Source organism: Cordyceps javanica, chromosome 4, assembly GCF_051103115.1.
Source record: "Cordyceps javanica chromosome 4, complete sequence".
Classification (NCBI taxonomy): Eukaryota; Fungi; Ascomycota; class Sordariomycetes; order Hypocreales; family Cordycipitaceae; genus Cordyceps; species Cordyceps javanica.
Genome location: NC_139298.1, coordinates 4,213,722 through 4,236,689, shown reverse-complemented (window position 1 = coordinate 4,236,689; position 22,968 = coordinate 4,213,722). Strand labels below are relative to the sequence as shown.

Below are 22,968 nucleotides of genomic sequence, written 5' to 3'. Positions count from 1 at the left end.
GGTGTCCCCGACAGTCAACCACGCCACTATTATATCTGCTGCATCGAGAGCATGGCAGCCACCCGACCAATGTTGGACATTGCACCCGCGCCAACAGCGGGATGGACACCCTGCGGACCAGCCTCGTCGACACCACTGGGTGCGTTACGCCCTTGTAGGTGGTAAATAGTTTCCCTATGACATCCAACACGGGGCGCCGGCGATCCCGACGAAGATTGTGATCTGGCCAAGAGACGGCGATCGATCCGCGACGGCGGTGATGAAAGAGCGCCTACGAGCGAAGCCGCTTTCTGGCAAGAATGTGACTTGCCCCCGGCGAAACGAAGGTGTATCGATGATGCGTGCAGATTTGACAGCTACATTACGCCACACAACTCCCAGCATTTCTGGCGGATGCTGAATCGAAAGCATGGCCTTGCGGACAGGTACGACTGCTCCATGTAGAATGGATGGTTTCTCCCATTGCTGCCGATTAGATGAGTGTGTATTATAATGCCATGGCAAAAGTACATGTTAGGCTTGGGTCGGATAGTCCGAAGCCCATCCGTGAGCAACCAATATGCAAAGTGGCGGCCAGTGCTTAGAACTTGGGTGGTAATTGGCCATGATTTCCAAATCGATGGCACTAAATTTTGAAGAATATCTCATGCGCTGTCGTCTTCTCATTGCACCAAAATTGTCCGTGTTATACAATCTTAGTAAAAGCCAATATAGCTTCCGAAAACTCAGTGCCCCATTTTCTCTTCTAAGAAAGGAACCCAAGTTGTCAGACCTAGAAGGTCGCCAGAATTAGCCAGCTGGAGGCTGGAAGTGGCCACATGGACATAAGTTGTCCATTGGCGATGCCAACCATCTCAAGACTGGGCCTACATTCAGTTGTATCGACAAGCCTCTCTCATGTTATCGTCGGAGTTGTTGGAGAACTTGCTTTAGCAGCCTCGGCAGCCTCGGCAGCCTTGAGTTCCTCGTTAAGCGCTTTACTAAGTATACTCATGATACCATTCCTTCATCTGTGCATTCGTACCCCCTGCCGTCAGCTTTCCGGTAATATGGGCTAATTTCGATTTTATGTCTTTTACGGAAGTCATGGTGACAAAAGAGTCGGTGAAGCGCTGAAAGTTGCAACGTCGATGGTAAACCAGTAGGATTCCAAGTGTGCAAAGCAGAAACGAGGTGACTGCACGGGATAAGTATGCGGGGCGCTTGCTATATGTAAGGGGATGATTTTGTTGCCTTAGGCGTGAACGCATGCATGTTCGGTACAGTGCGAGCCGCATGGCACTGTGCATGGCTTCCTTTGCAGTTGCGAGGCTAATCGCGACCGATGAGGCAGCCAAAGATGCCCTGACAGCATGGGGATCCATCCGAACCAAATTCTGTGCAGATTCTCATAGCGCCCACCACGACCCTCATCCCCAAGACCATGCGAGCTGAGTTACCCGCGCTGGGTGGTCTGGAAGCCCTCCTCGAAGAGCGATAAATCCTTTGTCCTACGATATTGCACCGCATTGGCATTGTTTCCTCTTTTATCGTACACGTTATCGTTGTTATACGTGGTATCGAGCAGCCAACTCTTCAAACGCTTGCCGAGAGGTTGGAATAGTGGATTCTCGCATTCCCAATTAGGAATCCAGTCTCAGGCTAGAGTCCGGGTGGAGTGGCGGCCGCGTGGCACATGTCCGGAGAGAAGGTGTTGGGCGGGGCGGCACGGAGCGGGGCGGAACGGAACTCGGCGCGGAGATACTGAATTGCGCTTACGGCCGCGTGCGCGTCGCTCTGCGTGGCTGGTACACGGCGTAATACATATCCCTTGGCAAAGAAGATCTAGGCAATTGAGTCATGATGCAGCTCTCTCGAGAAAAAGTAGCGCTTAGACCATTTCTGCAAACGGGAAAGGATACGGCAGCATGAACATGATTGGCTCATCGTCAACCAGAGAAGGCGTAACTCACTTTCGGCACTCGGACTCCCGGACTACCGAATAGATGAAGGGGACTGTCCTTTCCAGGTACAGATGGATGCATCCGTACGTGATGACGAGTCCAGCTTTACCACCTGCCAGGCTCGCCTCAGCTCGCTCGCACTTGGCCCAGTACCGAGACGACCGGCCACAAAGCCGACACTCCTGCACACGCGACACCGCAATAACTATATAAGTAGCTCGTTCCAGACAAAGCACTGCATGTTTCTCGGCAACAAAGCTGCTTACACATCCTTCCAACCTCAACGAGCTTCTCTATACTCTACCGCACTCCCCCATCACCAGACAAGCTAGTTACAAGTCGCGCCCCGTACCTTTCGTCATGGGTTCCATCAGCACCGGCATCGTCGCAGACGTTCTCGCAAGGCTCCACAAGGAGGCCGACGTCGCCGACGGGTGGATGCGCGACCAGGACCCCGACCACCCGGCCCTGCAGGGCGACTGGGTCGCCAAGCTGCTCGCGTCGGAGCGGAGCGACCTGCGAGGCACGTACAAGCAGTACGCCGACAACTTCCTGTCCGTGTCGCCCGAGTTTGGGCGCCACATCTACATGAGCGCGCGCGCGGCCAAGGCGCGGCGCATCGTCGAGTTTGGCACGTCCATGGGCGTGTCCACCATCTACGCGGCCGCGGCGCTGCGCGACAACGACAAGGACAACGATAACGACAACGGCAGCGGCGTCCACCTGATCAGTACGGAGCTGGAGCCAACCAAGGTCGAGCGCGCCAGGGCCAACGTCGCCGCCGCCGGGCTGGCCGACCTCGTCGAGTTCCGCGTCGGCGACGCGTGCGAGACGCTGGCGGGCGGCGTCGGCGGCAAGATTGACCTGGTGCTGCTCGACGGCGCCTGGTCGCTGTACCGGCCGGTCCTGAAGCTCCTGGAGCCCCATCTGAACCCGGGCGCCGTCATCCTGGCCGACAACACGACCGAGGCGGAGCGCGACTATCTCGAGTACGTGCGCGACCCGCGCAACGGCTACCTCTCCCTGCAGCTCACCGCTCACGAGAAGCACGGCAACGAGTTTACGGTCAGGACCAAGTAGCCCTGTTTGATGAAACATTTCGGTACCAGGCTCTTGTTATTTATAGCCTTCTGTAGCTTGAATAAGTTGCTAGCGATCTTGAGCCATCTTCAACTCTGAAAGAATATTGAGTGTTTTGTAATATGAAGCCCGGCCCTTGTCCCGATGTCGCTGGTGTAATCCTTTACGCAGGCACTTTTCTTTTATTCTTGTTGGTCGGTTTTAACAAGGTTGACTCTTTCAAATATGGTAATTCGATATATGACGAATAAAAGGAGATTCCTACATCAGACCACTCGGGTGTGCCGCCAAATCGCAAGTACAGCTCGGAAGCTTGCAGAGTCGTGTCGAGACGTTGGTTACAAGATTGCCGCGGTGGCTGGAAAGTAATTTTGGGGATGTTTTCCAAGTGTCTCGGGTATAAGCTACGATTTCTTTCAACAGAAAACGAGTAGCTAGCGGCATGCAAGCCTTGTGCAAACTTGACTTCACATTGTACAGCCACTTCCATGTGGAATAGCACTCGCATCTCGGCAAAAAAGACGGAGAGAAAAAAGGAATTAAAGAGAGAAAAAGACTAAAGAAAGAGAACAAAAAAGATGGGGAAATGGAAAATGCGGTACAAGTTCAGAAGCAAAAAGAGTGCGTCATTCTTTACATCAGTCTCGTGTCGATCACGTACGTTGGGCAGCACGGGCAGCCTAGTCAGTGTACCACGGCCAAGATTGGGCATAAATCCCTTTATAGTACTTATTAAGCTCCGCCGTTTCAACAACCAAGTCTGGAAACTCGAATTCGAAATTCGAAAACCGCCTGGTTAGCTCAATCGGTAGAGCGTGAGACTCTTAGTACAAGAGGATTTCACCATCTCAAGGCTGCGGGTTCGACCCCCGCATCGGGCTTTTCCTATAAAAATTTCGCATGATTGAACCAGGAGTCGGGCAGACTTGATTTTTTTTTTCCTTTTTTTCCCCTCCCTTCGCTCGACGTGGGGAAAGGAATACATTTTTTTTTTTTTTTTCTGTTTTTGTTGCCATTCTCTCTTCTTCATAAAATGGTTGAATTTGTGTGTAATCTAGAAAAGCGCCAAATGTAACCCGTTGGTTCGGGAGGGTGTATTGTTTCTTTCTTTCATTTTTTTTATAGTTTTTAATTCTTTGCATCTTTTACATGAAATCGTCCTCCCAGTCGGCAGTGCGGTTCTGGTTGCTCTGCATGTCCATGTTTTCCTCTGTAAACAAGTCGTCATAAGCATGTTCCTTTTGCCACTTTTTCTCCTTCCACTCTTGCGCTTGTCGTGCCTCTTCCTTTTTCTACACAGGAAAATTGTCTAGTCAGCAAAGAAGAACCCAAGTCTCTCTTTTTTCTTTTTTCTTTTTTCTTTTTTTTTTCTCGCATCGCTCGACGTGGGGGGTTCGAGCAAAGCCCACGTCGAGCGATGCGAGGACCAAGACTTGCCTTGATTTGAAGAGAGGCGTTGGCTTTGCGACGAATCACCTTGTCCCGGTCATCCTTTTGCTGCTTCAAGTCGGGCTGCTTGACCTCGGTCTTGGTCTTGTTGAGGCGGTTGACAATGGGGTTCTCGCGCTGGGGCACGACGACGCGACGCACCAGGCGCGGGTTCTTGAACGAGACCTGGCCGACGTCCATGGAGCCGTCCTTTTTCAGATTGGACCAGGGCGTGTAGATGACGGTGATGTTGTCTTTTTTGTTGCCTGTTTTATACATGTATAATTTTTTATTGGCACGGTTAGTCGACGGACGAAAAAAAAAGAAAAAAGCTGGCAAGCACGGTGGTGGTAAAGTGAGGTTGTATTTACCCTCGATGGAATTGGCCTTTGTGAGTTGGGCGAGGTCCATGACGAGCTCTTGGGGCAGGGAATCCCATTTCTGGCCCTCTTGCATCCGGAGATAGATGTGCGCGCTGGACAGCTTGTCTACGTGAAACTGGAGACGAGGGGGTCAGTTTGGTTCGGTCGAGCAAGAATTCTTAGCTAGATTGGATGCGAGTTCCAAGGTCGAGTGGTGAGTGTTTGTCGTACCCTAGAGGTGTGAGTATGTTGATACCTAGCAAACGAGAGGGCGCAAAGCAGTCACAACGCCAGCTCGACGAAGAAGACGCACCAGATGTCTTGGTCCCAGCCGAATTTTATGAGATCCTCATCTTAAAAGTAAAACAACAACGGAAAAGTCAACATTGATATCGCTGGAGGGACTCGTATGCATCACACGATGAAGGGGGGGGGGGTGGGGGGTTGCGGTTTTTCCTCACTCTCGAATTTATCTTTGCCGACGTAAATGAAGCCGGGCGGGTCAACGACGGCCGAGGAGTAGTAGTATACCATTTTTTCTTAAAAAAAAGAAGAAGCAGAAACGTCTCTTATTTCCTCTTGCGTATTCTTCTGCTTCGCACAAAGACCACACCGTGGACAAGGTAACGGATGAATCAGCACCAACTTTTGCAAAGTGAGTCGCTGCACGTGACCGTGATGTATGTGTGTGTTTTCATGCCTTGTCAAGCACTCTGTACCAGTAATTGATCTGTAATCCATGCATTTACCAATTTACGTCTTGGAATCTTGTCATTTCTCTCTACTCTCTCTTTTTTACAATCTTTCGCTATTTCTCTCTCTCTCTCTCTCTCTCCTTTCTTTATTTTTTTTATGATTTTTTGGTGGTTTCCTTTGTTCTCTCGCTTAGTTGCCAGATTGAGAAAAAAAAACTTCAAGACAAAAAGACTATCAAGAGTACAGCATCTTTTTTTTCCAAAACAATATCTAGAAACATGTTGAGAGAAAATTTACCTCTTCACACACACACACACACACCACACACGCGCACACATACATACATACATCTATGCAAGACAAGAAACAGGCGCTACCGGACAGGGCGACACACTGGGCATTCCATTCCACAGCTACATCAGCAAGACAAGGGTTGGGTTGGTTCGTGGCCTGGCCGGACAGAGAGAGAAAAACGCACTAAGTACTCCGTACCTAGCTAGGTTAAGTCAAAACCACTGAGTTTGACTTGACATGGCCTGATTTTCCTCTTTTTTTCCCTTTTTCTTTTCTTTTTAATTCCCTTTTTTAATTCCCTTTTTTAATTCCCTTTTTTAATTCCCTTTTTTAATTCCCTTTTTTTTACAGCCCTTCTTGTCTGCCATCTCAAACAAGTCCATTTTCTTTCCTTTTTTTGGTCTTTTTTTCTTTTTTTTCTATTCCATGCGTGTCTTTCCTCCTCTTGCTCGCTCCTTGTTGTCTTTGGTCTTTCAAACCTAAAAAGGCCCTGAACCCCTTCCCTTGAAGAAACAAGGCCCTTCGCCCCCCCTCCCCTTGCGGCCCAACCGAGTGGTTCATTTACGAAAAAGAAAAAAGTAGAGAGGATTTTATGAGACATGTGTGTGTGTGTGTGTGTGTGTGTGTGTGTGTGTTTCTCATTTGAGCACCCAGTATAGAGAGTTATTTCTAAAAGCTTCCAAATTGCTTCTGTTTCCTCCCCGAAGGTTCTCGGAAGGGGGGTGAGTTGCCTTGCTTGGTACCAAAGACAAGAGGCCACACAAGAAAACAGGAAAAAAAGTAGCCTGGTCAGGAACGCTGTTGGAAATGTAACCCTGAAATATCGGCATCAACTCCGGGAACCGTGCGGTCGCAGAAAATCCACCCAAGGGAAAGAGAGAAGAGGCTCATTTAACAATTCATTTCCAGAACATGTGTAAACATCTTTTTCGTTTCTTCAATGCTTTTAATAAAAAACACTTTTCTCTGTAGATAGATAGCATCGCCCTCGTAATACGCCCAATTCAAGGTAAACAAAAAAAAACAAAAGAAAAAAAAACTAAAAACTAAACATGCCCCCCCTCCCCCTTCTTCTACACTGTGTCCATCATTAATTATTTCCTCCCATAATAATGGCACAAGACATCAAAGATGGGCCTTGGCCATCAGTCCTGTCCCAAAGCGCCATAGCTCAACTGAGACCACCATGTCAGATCCGATGAACAACGGACGATCCTGGCAAACCCTTGCCCCCCCTGTCAAGCCAACTATGGGTGGTTACCACTCCATCGGAGAATGCACGCACACACCGCAGGCCTCCAATTTCACGTGTCAATCTGAGATGGCGTACGCTTGCCATTTTTTTTGCCCTGGACTTCACTGTGGCGGCGATAGTGGAACACCAGCGTCTCTGAGCAGCTGTATCATCTCCTCCTCCGTCGACGCTGTTTTATGATTCTCGCATTGTCAGCATGAACACGTCTTTTTGCCATACCAGAAAGAGACATGTGGATTCAATGAGAAAAAAAAGTGACACGTACATGGCGGCTGACTCGACACCGGGTCGTCTTGAACCGAAATCTCCGTCGTCTCCAGCTGCGCAATCAACGTAGCACCGTCGGTGCTGTCGGGATACATGCCGTAGACGTCGAGGCGCAGTGCGTACAAACCTGCTGCCCCGATCGACAGGTCGGCAAAGGCAAACACCATGGTGGACGGGTTGAGCAGCACGCCCGTAGCCGCCGTCGTTCCTTCGAGGAGACCCTCGGCGACGGCGCCGGACGACGGGTCCAGGAGCACGGCCGTGGTGAAGAAGTGGATGCCGGAGCCGCACTCGTCGCTGGTCAGCTGAACCACAATGGGCGGCGAGAGCGGCGTCCGGGTCTGCGCACGGCAAGGTGGACGCACGGCAATTACCACGTTGGTCATCCTGGAGCAAGCGTCGCTGGGTGGTGGTTGGTGTAAGTGGTGGTGTTGGTGTTGGTGTTGGTGGTGTTGGCGGTGTTGGTGGAGGGCGGTGTGGTGATGGGAGAGAAAGTATGTCACCTTGGCGGACATGGTGGGAATGCCGAGAGAATATATAGAGAGAGGCGGGTGAAGAGAGCTGCAAAGGAAGAAGGATGAAATAAAACAAGTATTGAAACAGGAAAGCAAGAGACGGCGGAAAGCCCCAGAAACAAAGAGGTAATTTGTTTTGATGACGAGATTTCAGCCGGATTGGCCGTGGCACAGCTGTCTTTGCGTTGTCGGCCGTGTCACTTTTGGTTCGACGGCGCACGACAGGTACCGGGGGGGTATCGACAGTTGGCCCTCGTAATGTGGAGTGCCACAGTCTGCGATGTAACTGTCTTTGGACTGCAGTTTGATCGGGTACGTACGCTTATTATCTGTAGGGATCCGGTTTCGAAAAGAGCTCGAGGGGGGAGGGACCAGAAAGAAAAGTGCCGAGCAATGGTTGGGGTTTTCTCTCTTTGCGTGTTTGTACCAGACGTGAGAGACTGCAAGTCGCTACGGGGGAAGAAGAGTTGGCTAGAGTTTAAATGACGGCCAATGACTGTTGCGTATAATTTTGGTCGGCTGAGAAAACGCGAGCATACGAGCCGTCGCGAGGCGAGGCAAAAAACAAAGAGGGCCGAATGGGCTGTTTGAGAGGACACTGCGACTAATGCGAGGCTTGCGAGCCAGCATCGACTTGGGATGAGGGGGCAGTAGGCCATCAATGCCGATCGATTCAGCAGGACAGGCAATACAGATCTGGCCTAGCATAGGCGGGAACAAGACAAAAACAAGATTCGGGGAAGAGACATTGCGACAGAAAAAAAATGTAAAACCAAAAATGGAAAGCATGCAGGAAATGGGGACTCGGAAACGTGGTGGTGGCGGCGGCAGTACTTAGCAGCAGCACCAGTAGCAGCACCAGTAGCAGCACCAGCAGCAGTACAGAGTAACTAGTAGCGCGGCAGATCGACAGATGGGTCTCTTGGCAGTGCATAGCGCATCGTGGTTCGCCAAGTGTACGTCCATCTGCCTGCCTGCCTGCCTGTCGTCTGTCTGTCTGTCTGTCTGTCTGGCTGTCTGTCTGGCTGTCTGTCTGGCTGTCTGTCTGGCTGTCTAGCAGGGGCCGACAACGACCGACGATAGTCGGCAACCGGGTTACAGACCTGGCATTCCCCGGGTGTCGGAGAAAAGAGAAAAGACCATGCCTGGTGGTGATGGTGGTGATGGTGGTGAATCTAATGTATCTCACGAATCTGACGAATCTGATGAGGCTACAGAGTACCAGGACCAAAGTGGACGGGCTTCGTCTGATGATGCATGGACGACAGGCGGACAGGGATTGTCGAGGGCGCGCGCCACATGTCATTGGGGGTTTCTTGTCGACAGTCTCCATTTGTTGTGTGAGACACAGGCACCGACAGTCGGGCTCGTCTGAAATTTGCAAGAGACAACAGAGGCATCCCAAGGATCCAAGGGAGGGGGCCCACATCGAGTGGCGCTCAAGGGTAAAGGTCTTTCTTTGGTCAAGGCAATCACAGCCGAGTCGGTGGCGTGAAAATGGACGAGTGAGCAGGCCAGGGGTTGGCTCCGGTTGGCTCCCAAGCAGCCAAGCAGCCAAGGTAGGGCAAGGCGAGGCAAGGCTACCGCCCAACCAAGGTAGGCTAGGTAAGTATGTGACCAGGACCTAATAAAAGATTTGCAGATTGTGGCGCATGTGTCTGATGACGCAGGTCTGATGGCGCACCCACCCCGATGGCCGATGCGAGGAAACGAGCACGCTGGCGACGGCCGAGTTGAAACATTTCAGCTTCCCAAGGTCCTTTGTGCGCGTCAAGTGGTTGCGTGCACCTGTGTGGGTGTGGATTGGACGGGGTCGGATGGGGAGCCATGGAAACGCGACCAGCAGACAGACATGGGCGGCCAGCGAATGGTGGAACCAAGTCATTGGGACTAGTCAATCTGTAGACGCATGATGGATAAATGGTGAATCGATGTTGGACAAGTCGCCGCGGATAGGAGAGTCGGCAGTCAGGGTCTCGGGCAAGGCGGCTTGGCAGTCCATGTAGAAGGCGGGGGGGTGGTTGCTTCTTCTTCTTTTTTTTTTGAACCTTGCGTAGGGTTCTTGTGGTTTGAATTAGTGATGTAACGGGAGATGGCGAGGAGAAAATGAGGAGGGAGGATGAGAAAGGCTTGATGACGGCGGTTGTCTCGCGGCTGTTTGTGACTGTGACCGGAGAGAGGCGGGAGGTGGCGGACGGATGGACGGACGGGAGCAAGGGCGGGGGTGGTGGCGGTGGTCGCGGCGGTCAAGGCGTATAGGAAAGGGAGGAGCGGGAGAAGAAGGAGGACGGACGACGACTGTGGAGTCGAGGCTGACGGGCGGATGTTGGGGCTGCGTTGTGTATCACGGCTGTCCGCAGTACATGGTGCGTCAGGATGATGATGTGGTGGTGGTGGTGGTGTTTGCTCGAGGTGAGTTGTCATGGAGTGCAGGCGAGTTGGTTGAGGCGGCTGCTGAGTAACCGCGGCGAGGTGCATGACGGTAGTACAAGCAATGATGGGGAGAGTGGGGGACGGACGGATTCACTTGTCCGAGAGGACTTGTCCACTACTGCCGTTGTAGTTTTCTGACTTTTCTATTCCCATGTCGGCAAGACTGGCCGAGCGTCTTTGCACTGATATTGGCCTGCCGTGACTGGACAAGAGGAGTTGGCATAACGTAAATACTGATAGGACTACAAGATGGGTGGGGGGTGCTGTAGACGGGACCGATTGGACGCTGCAAGGCTACTATAGGTAGGTGCTACATACAGGTACTACCCACAAACTGCAGGAGAGCCTTGACGTCGACAACATGACAAGATCACGTCGCATGAGGGCAAAAGAGAAGACGAGAAGAGAGAGAAAAAGAGAAAGGAAGAAAGAAAAATTACACAGAGACCAGACATTCATATATAATAAAACAATCGAATGGAATAATACCCACTACTGGTAGTCCCCCCGCTTACATTCATCTCTCCGGAGCTGAGCCCAGACGCCGTGGGGCAGCAGACGTCACCAGCGGGTGCAGGCGGCGTTGTAGCGGGGTTTGCAGTGGATTTTAGCGGCTTTGGCGAGGGGGCTGCTAGGCAATTTTCCCCTGCCTGCCCACTGTAACGTCGCTTTCCTGGGTAGCTGGCAGGTACCTACCTGTAGGTTCTCAGGGGACTCGAGGTACCTGGGCAGGCAGGCAGGCAGGCAGGCAGTCAGTAAGGTAGGTACCTAGGTAGGTAGGTACCTAGGTAGGCAGCTAGGGAGGTAAACATTCAGCAATTGAGCAATTCAGGCGCCGTCTTCTTTCTTTTCCTTTTAGGTTGTTTCCATTTTTCGTCGCCAGCACCATCAAGACAAACTGGCGAGTCCCAGCACCTTGACTAATAAGCCAATGACCATCATTGTCATTATGTAAGGCAGAAAACGGCTGTACAATGCACCTCCAGTCGGCTTAAACTACCCCGCCATGATGCTCCTCCCTGCCCCTCCTCTTCCACCTCTTGGCCCAATCCTTCCTCTCGTCACCACGGCCCCTCTCCGACTCCGTCTCACTTTTCGTCGGTCATCCTTTCCGACGCCGTCTGCCTACTCCATCTCCCAGCTTCCATTTCTCGCTGCTCCGCTGCATATCCGGACCGTTACCTGTACACCATCATCATCATCACCATCGCCATCCCGTCTCGCTGCTCCCCGACCCTGTCCTGCACCTTATCCGCAGCCTCGCAGCAACACCCTGTCCACCATGGCACAAGACTTTGAGACCGTCCTCAAGGGCAAATACCCCGGCAAGGCCCATGCCAAGCGTGTCGTTCAGATCCTTCGTGAAAAGGGCGCCGCCGCCGACGGCTTCATCTATCTCGAGGCCCGCCACACCCAGATGGAGGAGGACAACGACGGCCCCGTCCCCTTCCGGTATGCCGCCCCCGCCACCCTCACCAGCTGTCCATCAACCACCTCGCTAACGTTACCAGCCAACGTCGCTTCTTCTACTACCTCACCGGCTGCAACCTTGCCGACTGCTTCTTCATCTACGATATCCAGGCTGACAAGTCTACCCTCTTCATCCCCCCCATCGACCCCGAAGACGTCATCTGGTCCGGCCTGCCCACCACCATTGACGACGCCATGAAGCTCTACGACGTCGACGACGTAAAGCCCAACACCGAGCTCCCCGCCACCCTCGCCAACCTTGCCGCCGCCAGCCCAAAGACAACCGTCTACGCCATCGACGGTCAGGTCTCTGACAACGTCTCCCTCGACGCCTTTGCCGCCAAGGACCTCAAGGCTGTCAAGTCGGCCATCCAGCTCGCCCGCGTCGTCAAGGACGAGTACGAAGTTGCCCTGATTCGCCGTGCAAACTATGTGTCCGGCCTCGGCCACGTTGCCGCCATGAAGCGCGTCAAGTCGGCCAAGTCGGAGCAGGAACTCGAGGCTTCCTTCCTGGAGCGCTGCTACTCGTACAACTCCAAGGAAATGTCCTACCACCCCATCTTTGCCAGTGGCCGCGCCGCCGCCACCCTGCATTACGTTGACAACACCTGCGCCCTCGAGGGTAAGCAAAACGTTCTCGTCGATGCCGGCGCCGAGTACAACAACTACTGTGCCGACATTACCCGCACGTTCCCCATCAGCGGCAAGTTCACCAAGGAGTCTCAGGCCATCTACGACATTGTCCTCAAGATGAAGAACGAGACTAGTGCCCGCCTCAAGGGCGGCGTCAACTACGATGATCTCCACGTCCTCGCCCACACCATTGCCATTGAGGGTCTCCTCGAGCTCGGTATCCTCCAGGGCAACAAGGACGACATTCTCGCCGCCCGCACCTCGGCCGCCTTCTTCCCCCATGGTCTTGGCCATCACCTCGGCATGGACTGCCACGACACCTGCGGCGGTCAGAACCGACAGGACCCCGACAAGCTCTTCCCCAACCTGCGTCTGCGCGGCATCGTCCCCACCAACTCTGTCGTCACCATTGAGCCTGGTGTAAGCTGCTAACCGCCAAGCACCCGACCCGACACCGCTGACAGTGTGCTTTTTTAGGTGTACTTTTGCGAATTCATCATCAAGCCCTACCTGAAGGATCCCGTCCACAGCAAATTCATCAACGAAGAGGTCCTCAACAAGTACTGGGACGTCGGTGGCGTCCGGTAAGTCGTCAGCCGCATCTACTTTGAAAGCAGCAGCGCTAACTGGAGTAGCATCGAGGATGACATTCTCGTCACTGAGACGGGCCATGAGAACCTTACCAACTTGCCTACAACGGCCGCCGAGATTGAGGCCATTGTCGCCAGCGCGTAAAATAACCGAGTAAAAGTCGTACATAAAGAATATCTCATGAATAAATTGAAACGTGTATAAAGACATGACGCGTGGAAACTTGGTCTACATGATGCAGACCTTGACTCGTACTTGCATAAGAGGCCTTGTACTTGTATCAAGGGCTATTGACCATTCACCTACACGACTCTGGGCCTAGGTTCAGAGTCACAAGCTTGGGGCCTATTGAATCGACGACGAAGCAGCCGAGATTTAGCTATGAAGGAGTACAAAAATTGTAGAATTTTTGCTCAAGTAATACCACTGCTTTATATAGCCCTATTCTCACCATATTGATAATTGTTCGTAAAAGAAGATGGCCCGCTCAACTTGTTGGCTGCGGTCGTAATTTATACTCGTAGCTGCTGCTGTTATCGCTTTTGACCGCGGCTGCTGGTCTTTGCTTGTAGCGAGCATCCTCTTTCTTAGGGCGGGCTACGGCACCGTGGCAGAGGGCACAAGGGCAGGGCACAAGGGGAGGGCACAGAGGGAGGGCACAGAGGAAAGGCATTGACGACACCGTGGTTCTATAGACATTTTCCTGCCTTTTACTGGATTCCATTTCCTGACATTTTTCAAAAAAACCCGTTGCAAAACGGGTTTCAACGTTACAGTCTCTTACTTTCGCTCGTATACAAGCCCTGCTAGCTGCTGCGGCCCTCCTTCTTCCTGCACAGCATCGCTTGACAATTGGCCTCTAGAATTAGTGCTCTGACCGTCGACGCGCTCGCAGGGCCAGCAGCTCGTCGCCGGTATGGCGTCTACCACCGGGCTTATTTCTTGATCATGCTCTCCCGGTCAGGGCCAGTGCCGATCCATTTTACCTATTTCATGTGTTAATATATCAAATGTTCCAAGCGACCCCTTCGATTGTAATCTTACCTTGACTCCAATAAAGTTTTCAATGAACTGGCGATAACAATTAGCAATACAGTCTTTCAATAATGGCACGATTCTTACCTTGACATAGTCCTGGGCCTGCTTGGGAAGATCATCGAATGTCTTCACGTTCGTGGTTGGCGTCTTCCACCCCGGCATTTCATGATAAACAACATGAGCTCGATCGAGAGTATCAGGATCCGCAGGGTACGAAACCAACTCCTACAAAATTGTTAGCATCTTCTGACATCTCTATAGGAGACATGTATTGACTCACCTCACCGGACTCAGGGTCCTTGTACGCCACAGCGATCTTGATCGTCTCGAATGTATCCAGCACGTCCAGCTGTAGAGGTGAATGAGTCAGCCACTCTCCGATGAAAAGGGCGAATCAGGTTAGGGATTGCCAGATAGTTACCTTGGTCAAGTTGAGTGCTGTATAATAGTTGATAGCCATGCTATACCGAAGGACCACAAGATCTGCAAGATTTATGTCAGAAAGTCTTCAATATACGAGACTGCAACAAGCGATTTCAAGTACCGAGCCTGTATGAGTTAGTCTAGATTCTCCTGTTACGACCTCCAAAATTCTGACAGACTTACCAACCACAACGACGCCGCCGACCAGTGGACGTTCCCTGGATACAGTTAGCACTGCTATGACGAGTTTCGACAAGAGAAAAAAACAATACCCATTCTCTGCCCAATTCTTGGAGGCTCGTTCCAACTCTGTTGTATCGAGATTAGCAACCAAACACGCTTTGAAAGCTCAATGACTAACTCTCCGAGATCTTCAGTTTTAAAACTGCCCATCCCGACTCGGGTTGTATCTGTGTCGTATTAGTATGTACCATCAACAAGTAGGTGAAAGAGCCACCAGCGGCCAAAATTGGTGGGGATATGTTGCTTTCAGCCAGCTTAGGGTGTGTCGAACGTACAGGCTTTGATCACTCCAATCACTTCAGTGAGGCCGCGGGGATTCAGGTGCAACCCGCCAATAATGCCTGCCACGGTTGTGGTAGAACTTGTCACGTATCTTGTTCACTGTTAATGGCTGACATGTGGTCGATATAGCTTTGGAATACATACGGATATGATCCAACGTCGAGATCGAGCATCAAGGCCTTTTGTCTAGGCGGACCGAGCAATGGCCCTAGGCGGGCACATTTGCTCAGGCCACCGAACAGATCAGCGCGGTACTTTGATAAAGCAGAGAGCTCTTACATTGGCACCCTCGACGAGAACGTTCATGTTGTTCTCTTGGGCGGACTGCATGAAGGGCACAGCATCGATGGCGAATTTTGCAAGCTTGGGACGATATTCTCTGAAACGGGCGATTTCGTCCTCAACGTCATATCTGGGATGACAATAGCGTCAGAATGGGCGGCAGGATGCGCAATGAGCCGGATCTTACTTCAGCAAGTCCCCATATCTCTTGGCGTAGCCTGATGCGAGTCGGCGAAGTTTTGACTCAAACAGCTCAGCGTTGAAGACCTCTGCTAGTCGAATACCACTTCGCTGTCGAGCACATTTTAGCGTTGTTCTGTCGTCGCTTTGGTGTATTGCTTACTGCAGCCTTTGTACTGTAACATGGGCCAATTCCACGACCTGTGGTTCCAATTTTGTTCTCTAGAATGCGACATCGGAAGCTGTTGGAGAGTGTTTTGCGTACTTGGAGGATCGGCTACTTACCGCCAAGCTCAACCTCTTCGAGGCCATCGACAGCAAGGTGAAGGTCCAGGTTAATATGGACTCGGTCGGAAACGAGAATGCGATCGTAAACTCGGGGGAGGCCTTTCTCGTCAAGTTCCTTGAGCTCGCGGAAGAATGATGGGCTAAAGCAAGTCAGCTTGCCAATCGATCAGAATTGGAACCGGGGGGTCACATTTACTTACACATGGAAAACAACACCTGAACCAATCAAGTTGGTGCTAAAATGAGGAATCAGTCCTGCAAATGTAGGGAAACGAATCGAATGAATTACCAGTTCGGGTTGATGAGGCCAGAAGGAAGCAGGTGGAAACTAGGCGAGTGAGTATTGTCCCCTAACTCTGACAGCGCGGCGTGACTGCATACCTGTATGAAACACCCTGGGTACTGTTCTAGGATTAGCAATACCGCTCTGATATTCCCACACGGGTCCGTCTCGACCTACACAATTTGATGCCCCGCGTTGTGACCTCCCTACATCTTCATATTAGTATGTATTTTCTATGCGGCTCGGATCGTCCTCACGGCGGCGCGCGCGCAGAGTTGCGCGTCAGTAGCAAGGATATCGGTCAGCTTTCCTTTCTGTCGGCCAGACTCGTCAGAACAAGTTCATTGTTGCGCGTGGAGGCAGACAAACCCCTTCATCTCCTAGACAAGCAGGTTTACGTTAGTATACGTCGATGCGCTGGCGCTCTGCGATGGCAGGGCTGTACGTACCCCATTGGGAGCCGAGAATGACAGTGATAGGCATGCTTCGAGATGCGACAAAGTGTCGAAGCAGGGAACAGCACAGCTGGAAAGTTACGATAAGAGAAGACGAAACTCTTGGACGATGGGGAAAGATAGAACTTTGTGCGCGGGGCTACTGAGTGACTACTTAGTTGGCTGGCGGGGTTACCTTACATAAATGCACAAGCAAGCCATTGCATCAGCGATCCACTGGCCACGCCGCTGTAGCCTGTGGTACCTGGTGTTTGCATAGTAGGACACCCTGGTTGACGAGGTACCGAGCTATAGCCCGAGGGGTACTGACGGGGCCTTACCGCCTACTGAAAGAGGTAAAGTTGCCTTTTTATTGTTGGTTTTTTTTCTTCTTTCGTTCTTCCCCGATGACAAACTTTGAGTGAGTAATCTGTGCACAGCAAAGATTCTGCGACCGAGTGCAAACGTCGCTGGAATCAAGGTCACTTCCGAGGCCAATGTTCAACCGGGCCATTCTAAGAAGGAAGGCAGTTTGCAATGAAAAATAATGAGCTAGAAAAAACAAGTACTGAGTACTACATATGGCGCAGTCGAGTTACTTACCTGAGGCTACCTGAGAGAATTAAAACGGCCGATGCCGGCTTGGAAATTTTTCTCCGTCCGAAACGTTTTTTGCCTCGCCAAACTAACAGTTGGCGGGCTAGTTTTCCTGAAAAGCTATACCTAGATAGGACTAGTCGCGAGCCTTTGGTCGCAAGCATCTCCAAAAAAGTCAGGGTTGCCATTTTCCGAGTCAACAACTTTACTTGTAAACCACCGCAATCAAGAACGAGGCGGGACGCGATATTTTCCAATGGCTATGGTCATATGTACTCACTTTTATATCGGATTTTCTTTGAATTTCGATACACCTGTCAGCTTCTCCAACAGATGCGCGGGCTTTGCCGTCAAGTGGGCCGCATTCAGGCAGCAGAATTCCGACCAACCAAAACCCCGGGCTTATAGTGGTTGATTGGCAAGGGCAGCCTCACAACGGCTATGTGGGGAAAAGATTGGCGGGGGGTCAGCAAGCACTCGATTCGTCACTCGCAACAGGCTGCAGCATTTCAGCTTCATGTTGCGACTTGGCGGCTGAGTTGGCTTGTTCTTCTTCTTATACCTTTATTTCTGTCCAAACATTCAATTTCCACTGTGCATTCATTACCTGCGTTTGTTTACTTTGACGACGACGACGACGACGACACATCTTGCCGCACAAACGACTGAAGAGCACGACAGCAAACGGTCACAAAGCATGGCATAGCAGCGACCGCGCGCTCTAGGCACCGATTATTACATGAAAATCATCAACTGTGATACCCGACTCTCTCTGGTAGAGCCCGTCAGCTGCTTGGTGCCTGCAGTACCACCGCGGAGTCCGTCTGCCTGGCGAGACGACGAGCCATATCGCAGACATCGATAGCATACTTGCAACCCCATTTCTAACACTACTTACACATCACCAAACACGCTGCAGACAATCTTCATCCCCGAAAGATACCGGCGAGTTTGTCTCTAACAACAGAATAAATCTACACGACGCCCTACCTACATACAATCTACAACACCCACACAGTGGGATACTCACCACCGCCACACATGGAGACCCTACTCCCCGCTGGCGGCTTCCAGCTGCCCTTCCAGCGCCGCCTTTCCCGCCTATACAACGACACAAAAAAGTCCAGCGACTTTGTCCAGGCCCCTGTTCCCCGCGAAAAACAGCAGGACCCTGACGCCGCCGGCCTGCACCGCAAGCTGCGCATCCAAAATGACCGTCTTATCGGCTGGGGCCTCGAGTGGTCCGACCCCGCCCACCAAGCCGCCGAGATTGACGAGTCGCTGTCGCGAGCCGGCCTCAGCGAGGTCGTCGGCAGCATCATGTCCACCATCAAGGACATTCTCGCCGAAGCCGAACACCTCTGGCTGAGCGGCGGCGCCGGCGGTCAAGGCGCCGGCGGCCCGGGAAGCGCCGGGAAAAAAGATAAGATGGTCCCGTGGGATCGCGCGCGCTTCGAAGACCTCGTCAATGACTTTACTGCCTCCGTGGACACGCTATACGACTTGTCACGGACGCGCGGCGCCGCTATGAGGCGAGTCTCCAAGGGCGGTCTCTATAAAGGGCCCGGCGCCGAAGGGTACCGGGCCTTTGAACCCACGCGCTTGAAGACGCCCCAGGTCATCGATCCTGCCCAGCTTACCGAAATTCTTCCCGCCAGAGACCTGCCGGCCAATGTCGCCTCGCAGCGTGCCGTGGTCTTGATGAGCAAGACGGCGTACTCGGAGATGGCACAGGGCCGCACCCGCGAGCCTTGGGGCCCGCTGTTGCTGGAATACGCCGCCTTTGACTCAATATACTCGACCACCGGCATCATGCCGCCCATGTCGCGCTTTGAAAAGCTGTCGGCAGGTCTGCAGCAAGACTCTCAGCGCGCGCCGGGTGCCTGGTCTGGTCTGCCGCGGCTGCTCGGCTACTTTGAGGATATGGAGAACTCGCGTTTCGGTCTGGTCTACCGCTTCCCCTCCCCCTTTGACACCGCCATTATAAGCAGCTACAAAAAGAGTTCGGCGCACGAAATCTGCACGCTGCGCACGTTGCTCGCCAACTCGGTCCAGGAGCCTCCGCTCGAGGCCAAATTTCGCCTTGCTTACAACCTTGCCAATACCGTCTTTGACATGCATGCTCGTGGCGTGACGCATGGCAAGCTCACAGAAGACAACATCTCGTTTTGCAACGTGACAAAGACAGATGGCTTAGCGCCGAATGCGGTCATGGATGTTCGACGACCGCTCATTTCTTCATTTGACATATTTGCAGAGGACAATACAGACGGCGCGCCTCATCATCCGCTGGACCCTCGATATTCTGCCGAATCTCCCCTCCCAAAGAGTACGGATGATCGCGTGCTAGAGCTCTACGCACTGTCCATGATGCTCTTGTCCATTGGTCTCTGGACCAGTATCGAGGCTCTCCCAGCCGAGCCCGACGGACCCGCGTTCGCATCGGCCATGGAGCAACTCAAGGTCAAGTGCGGCGGTCTGTACACAAAGGCGGTACATGCGTGTTGGGAGGCTGTCGACCTGGAGATGGCCGGTGAGGCCGTGGGCGAGACGCTACTGTCGCAAGTTCAGATGCGCGTGAGCCGGTTTCTCGAAACGTGCTGCATTTTAGATGGCGTCAGCGGCTTGGAGCAACGGTTAAATGCGGATATGCAAGAAGAGGCACATCGCGAGACGCTGCGGCGGGAGGAGTCAAGTGGTATCAAGCCCAACCCCAAACCTGCGCAGCCGCCAACGCGGGTGTCAAATCCTGACGGTCCACCCCAAGGAAATATGAACCTTGCCGAGAGTCCGTCACAAACGCAGTTCATGGCCTGCGTGAAGCCCGTGAGCAAGGAGCCCAAGCTCAAGCTGTACAGCCAAGTGCCGCTCCCCGCCGAAGCGGTCGAGAAATGGAACACAATTCTCATGCCACAAATTAACCAGGCTCTCCGACACTTTTACCGCAAGCACCCCGAGTCCGTCGAGATTTCCCTAGAATCCATCGGCCTGAGCCCTCAGCAAACGGAGCCCACGGTGCTCGTTGTGTGCTCATCTGTCGGCAAAGTGCGCGCCATCCTCAAGAAGCGTGTCGGCGACCTCTTTGATGGATCTACGGGATTTGCTCTCAAAGTCTGCCGCGGTCACGTCCTTCGATCCCGCCGCGTGACTGACTCGATCAAGCGCTCCATGGCCACGGACGACGACGAGGTGGAGGCTGTGAACCCCAAGTACCAGGAGCGCCCGGGAAACGGAGCCAGCATCGGCGCCTGGATCGGCGACCGCCATCTGCCTCCGGTGAGCTTTGGTGGGCTGGTGGTTGTTGATGGCAAGACATATGGCATGACAGTGCACCATATGCTCGACGATCCGGATCGCGATCCCGCAGGCCAAGAGTCGCGGCGTAGTGCCGCACTCCCAATCAGCTATAGCACATCACAATTCGACAGCACAGACGAAGGCGATGATGATGGCTACGAGCTGTCAGACACGGAATCCGAACCGTACTCTGACACGGACATTACGAGTGAGTACGGCGATGACAGCGACGACGAGGAAGACGACGACGAGCCAGGTGACATTCCCGGCATCGAGCCCGGCTGCGGCGATGGCTACGTGGTGACGCAGCCTGCGCTGGACGACGTGGAAGAGGATTTCTACCCATGCGCCGAGACGGAGGATGAAGACCATCTCGACACGTTCAGCCTCGGCCCCGTCTACGCCTCGAGCGGCATCCGTCGTCGCCGCGACAACGGCCTCATCCACGAAGTGGACTGGGCGCTGTTCGAGTTTGGCGACGACCGCCTTCCCGCGGACAACGCCATGGCCAAGGCCAGCGGGTGCGCCGCCGAGCCCCCGCTGCAGCCGACCGTGCTGGCACCGTCGGCCGCGCTCCCTGGAAAGCGGGTGCAGTGCGTGGCGCGGACAAGCGGCGCGCAGCGCGGACAGATCCTACCCGTGCTGTGTAGCGTCAAGATTTACGGTCGCGCCTCCCCGAGCCACACCTACCAGGTGGCGAGCCCTGAGGGTCCGCGCGCCATGGGCATCCCTGGCGACAGCGGCGCGTGGATAGTGGGCGTCGACGACGGCGCCCTCTGCGGGCACGTCCTGGCATGGAGCCAGCGCAAGCGCGTCGCGTACATCTGCCCAATGGACGTGCTACTGCTGGATATCGCGCAGACGCTCAACGCCCTCGAGGTGCGCCTGCCGGGTGGCGAGCCGGTCGTGGTGCTCGAAGAGGAGACGCAGGACTGCTGTGCGGACGAGCCAGAGGAGTCGGCGTCGGGTGACAGCGAAGTCGTACCGGCGCTGGTGCAGGAAACGCCGAGGGTGGTGACGCCGGCCGCTGCGGCAGGCATGGCGCGGCTGACGAGAGGCCTAGCGGAGCTGAACATGAGCGTCAATCTCAAACCAGGGATCGACGTGAGCAGCTGACGGTTCAGGATGGCGTGGGACTGACGACTGTGTTGCTAGATACGTTTCTGTCGTACTTGTTTCCAATGTTATATCTATTTATGTTGGAACATGGAGAGGCCAAATAGTAATGTTGGAGGAAAGACATCCAGCGCGTATACTCAATTGGTGTAACAGACTTTACATGCGGAAATGAAAGTTGAAATGATTGCGCATTCATTCCATCACGGTCTCGGGTAGGCGACGACAAACCTGCTGCAGTCCCTGTTTAGAACGGCGCTGTACAGGCCGCTCCCGGATCTCTTTGATCGTGCGCCACATCATTACGACTCACAAGTCACAGAGCATTAGTTGGTCGGATGAGTGCAATTACGTCCCTGCCCTCTGATAGACACGACTTGTCCTGACACTCGCGGTGTTGTTGGCATTGCATCACAACTTGGGCCTATAAAAATGTACATGTATACTTGGATTCTCAATCGAGTGAAATTCTGTCAACCCATTCCGATAATCTATCCTATTCTTTCTTACTCATATCGCTGCTAGTTTAACCACTCCAACGCCACCCTTCCTCAAATGTCCTTTAATCCATCTTCAAACAACAGGAGCCATGATTGACAAACTTTTACGTGCTCGCAAAATCAACGCACCCCAGATTGGTCCTGGTCAGCTTACTATTCCGTCTTCTCTTTTTTCTCTTTTTTCTTTCAGACAAGTGCCTTTTGCTGATCCGAGAAACCGTCGGGGCCCAAGTACGTCTGATCGGGCCTGAGCCGAAGCACCATCCGCACCTCTGAGCCTTCCTGGATGCCATAGTCCCCGAGGACCTTGTCGCTATTGAGCTCACGCCCCTTGTAGATCCATCGCTGCTGCTTGGGCGGGACGCCAGATTGCTGCTCGAGCTGCAGCTCGGCGTCGCTGACTTTGGTCCAGCTCTCGCCCGTGAGGGTATATCTTTTCCCCGACAGTGTCAGGACGTAGAATGTGAAGCCCAAGCAGACCTGCGCGATGAGAGCAATAGCTCCAATGATCTGAAGCTTCATTGTGAGAAAGGGGTTTCCCGAAAAAAAAAAGAATAATTCGGGCGTTGGAACGAGATGGATGCTTCCTTGGGACGAGACGGATGCAGACGAAAAATTCGAACCAGGTTTTGAGCGGCTAGTCCGCTCTTTATAATGTGCGTGCCGTAACTTGGACCTGGTCATCAAAGACTCGTATTTGTGTACCCGCAGCAGAGCGAATGGGCATGCAGTAGTCTGCAGGTTCTTGACCCGGCACGGCACGCAGTACAACACCACAGATGACTATATTATGCGAGTTGCAGTCCTGTTGGATGGCAGCCGCCGGGTGCAAAACAACGGTTCGACGAAGATCAGAGTCGATGCCGGCCTATGCGTTCCTCCCTTGCCCATGATGCGGAACCATGTATTCCGTACCAGCTTTGGGCTGCTAGGAGGACTTTTGCCTAGATGCTCGAACGGTTTGAAGATGTTCTCACGCGCTTCAACAGCCACCTCTACATGGACGACACGTACGGCGAGACACCGCGCGCAGCCGAG

At 53.1% G+C, this 22,968-nt stretch overlaps 7 protein-coding genes and 1 non-coding gene across 8 annotated transcripts; 4 read left to right on the top strand and 4 right to left on the bottom strand.

The window, feature by feature from the left end:
- Nucleotides 1-2,303: 2,303 nt before the first annotated feature.
- Nucleotides 2,304-3,023, top strand: V2A60_007202 (O-methyltransferase; the record flags this gene model as incomplete). Its single annotated transcript, XM_083258487.1, has 1 exon — nucleotides 2,304-3,023. The coding sequence occupies one exon, from the start codon at nucleotides 2,304-2,306 to the stop codon at nucleotides 3,021-3,023; it is 720 nt and encodes a 239-aa protein (XP_083114613.1).
- A 790-nt stretch (nucleotides 3,024-3,813) lies between these two features.
- On the top strand, nucleotides 3,814-3,904 carry V2A60_007201. The gene has a single exon. It is a non-coding gene; the product is annotated as a tRNA-Lys (tRNA).
- Nucleotides 3,905-4,168: 264 nt separating this feature from the next.
- On the bottom strand, nucleotides 4,169-5,347 carry V2A60_007200 (uncharacterized protein; the record flags this gene model as incomplete). Its single annotated transcript, XM_083258486.1, has 4 exons — nucleotides 4,169-4,315; nucleotides 4,500-4,717; nucleotides 4,823-4,939; nucleotides 5,275-5,347. 4 exons carry the CDS (start codon nucleotides 5,345-5,347, stop codon nucleotides 4,169-4,171), a joined length of 555 nt encoding a protein of 184 aa, XP_083114612.1.
- A 1,812-nt stretch (nucleotides 5,348-7,159) lies between these two features.
- Nucleotides 7,160-7,711, bottom strand: V2A60_007199 (uncharacterized protein; the record flags this gene model as incomplete). Its single annotated transcript, XM_083258485.1, has 2 exons — nucleotides 7,160-7,227; nucleotides 7,324-7,711. 2 exons carry the CDS (start codon nucleotides 7,709-7,711, stop codon nucleotides 7,160-7,162), a joined length of 456 nt encoding a protein of 151 aa, XP_083114611.1.
- Nucleotides 7,712-11,555: 3,844 nt separating this feature from the next.
- On the top strand, nucleotides 11,556-13,111 carry V2A60_007198 (peptidase M24, structural domain-containing protein; the record flags this gene model as incomplete). The annotated part of the gene is made up of 4 exons (XM_083258484.1): nucleotides 11,556-11,725; nucleotides 11,785-12,796; nucleotides 12,854-12,960; nucleotides 13,012-13,111. The coding sequence occupies 4 exons, from the start codon at nucleotides 11,556-11,558 to the stop codon at nucleotides 13,109-13,111; spliced, it is 1,389 nt and encodes a 462-aa protein (XP_083114610.1).
- Nucleotides 13,112-13,902: 791 nt separating this feature from the next.
- V2A60_007197 (adenylosuccinate synthase ADE12) lies at nucleotides 13,903-16,469 on the bottom strand (the record flags this gene model as incomplete). The annotated part of the gene is made up of 19 exons (XM_083258483.1): nucleotides 13,903-13,953; nucleotides 14,012-14,038; nucleotides 14,090-14,230; nucleotides 14,286-14,354; nucleotides 14,427-14,488; nucleotides 14,612-14,646; nucleotides 14,701-14,737; nucleotides 14,790-14,838; nucleotides 15,233-15,365; nucleotides 15,423-15,526; nucleotides 15,579-15,637; nucleotides 15,701-15,843; nucleotides 15,904-15,939; nucleotides 15,993-16,031; nucleotides 16,085-16,105; nucleotides 16,164-16,192; nucleotides 16,244-16,300; nucleotides 16,356-16,366; nucleotides 16,436-16,469. The coding sequence occupies 19 exons, from the start codon at nucleotides 16,467-16,469 to the stop codon at nucleotides 13,903-13,905; spliced, it is 1,137 nt and encodes a 378-aa protein (XP_083114609.1).
- Nucleotides 16,470-18,058: 1,589 nt separating this feature from the next.
- On the top strand, nucleotides 18,059-21,430 carry V2A60_007196 (uncharacterized protein; the record flags this gene model as incomplete). Its single annotated transcript, XM_083258482.1, has 1 exon — nucleotides 18,059-21,430. One exon carries the CDS (start codon nucleotides 18,059-18,061, stop codon nucleotides 21,428-21,430), a length of 3,372 nt encoding a protein of 1,123 aa, XP_083114608.1.
- Nucleotides 21,431-22,116: 686 nt separating this feature from the next.
- V2A60_007195 (ubiquitin family protein) lies at nucleotides 22,117-22,452 on the bottom strand (the record flags this gene model as incomplete). The annotated part of the gene is made up of 1 exon (XM_083258481.1): nucleotides 22,117-22,452. The coding sequence occupies one exon, from the start codon at nucleotides 22,450-22,452 to the stop codon at nucleotides 22,117-22,119; it is 336 nt and encodes a 111-aa protein (XP_083114607.1).
- Nucleotides 22,453-22,968: the final 516 nt, after the last annotated feature.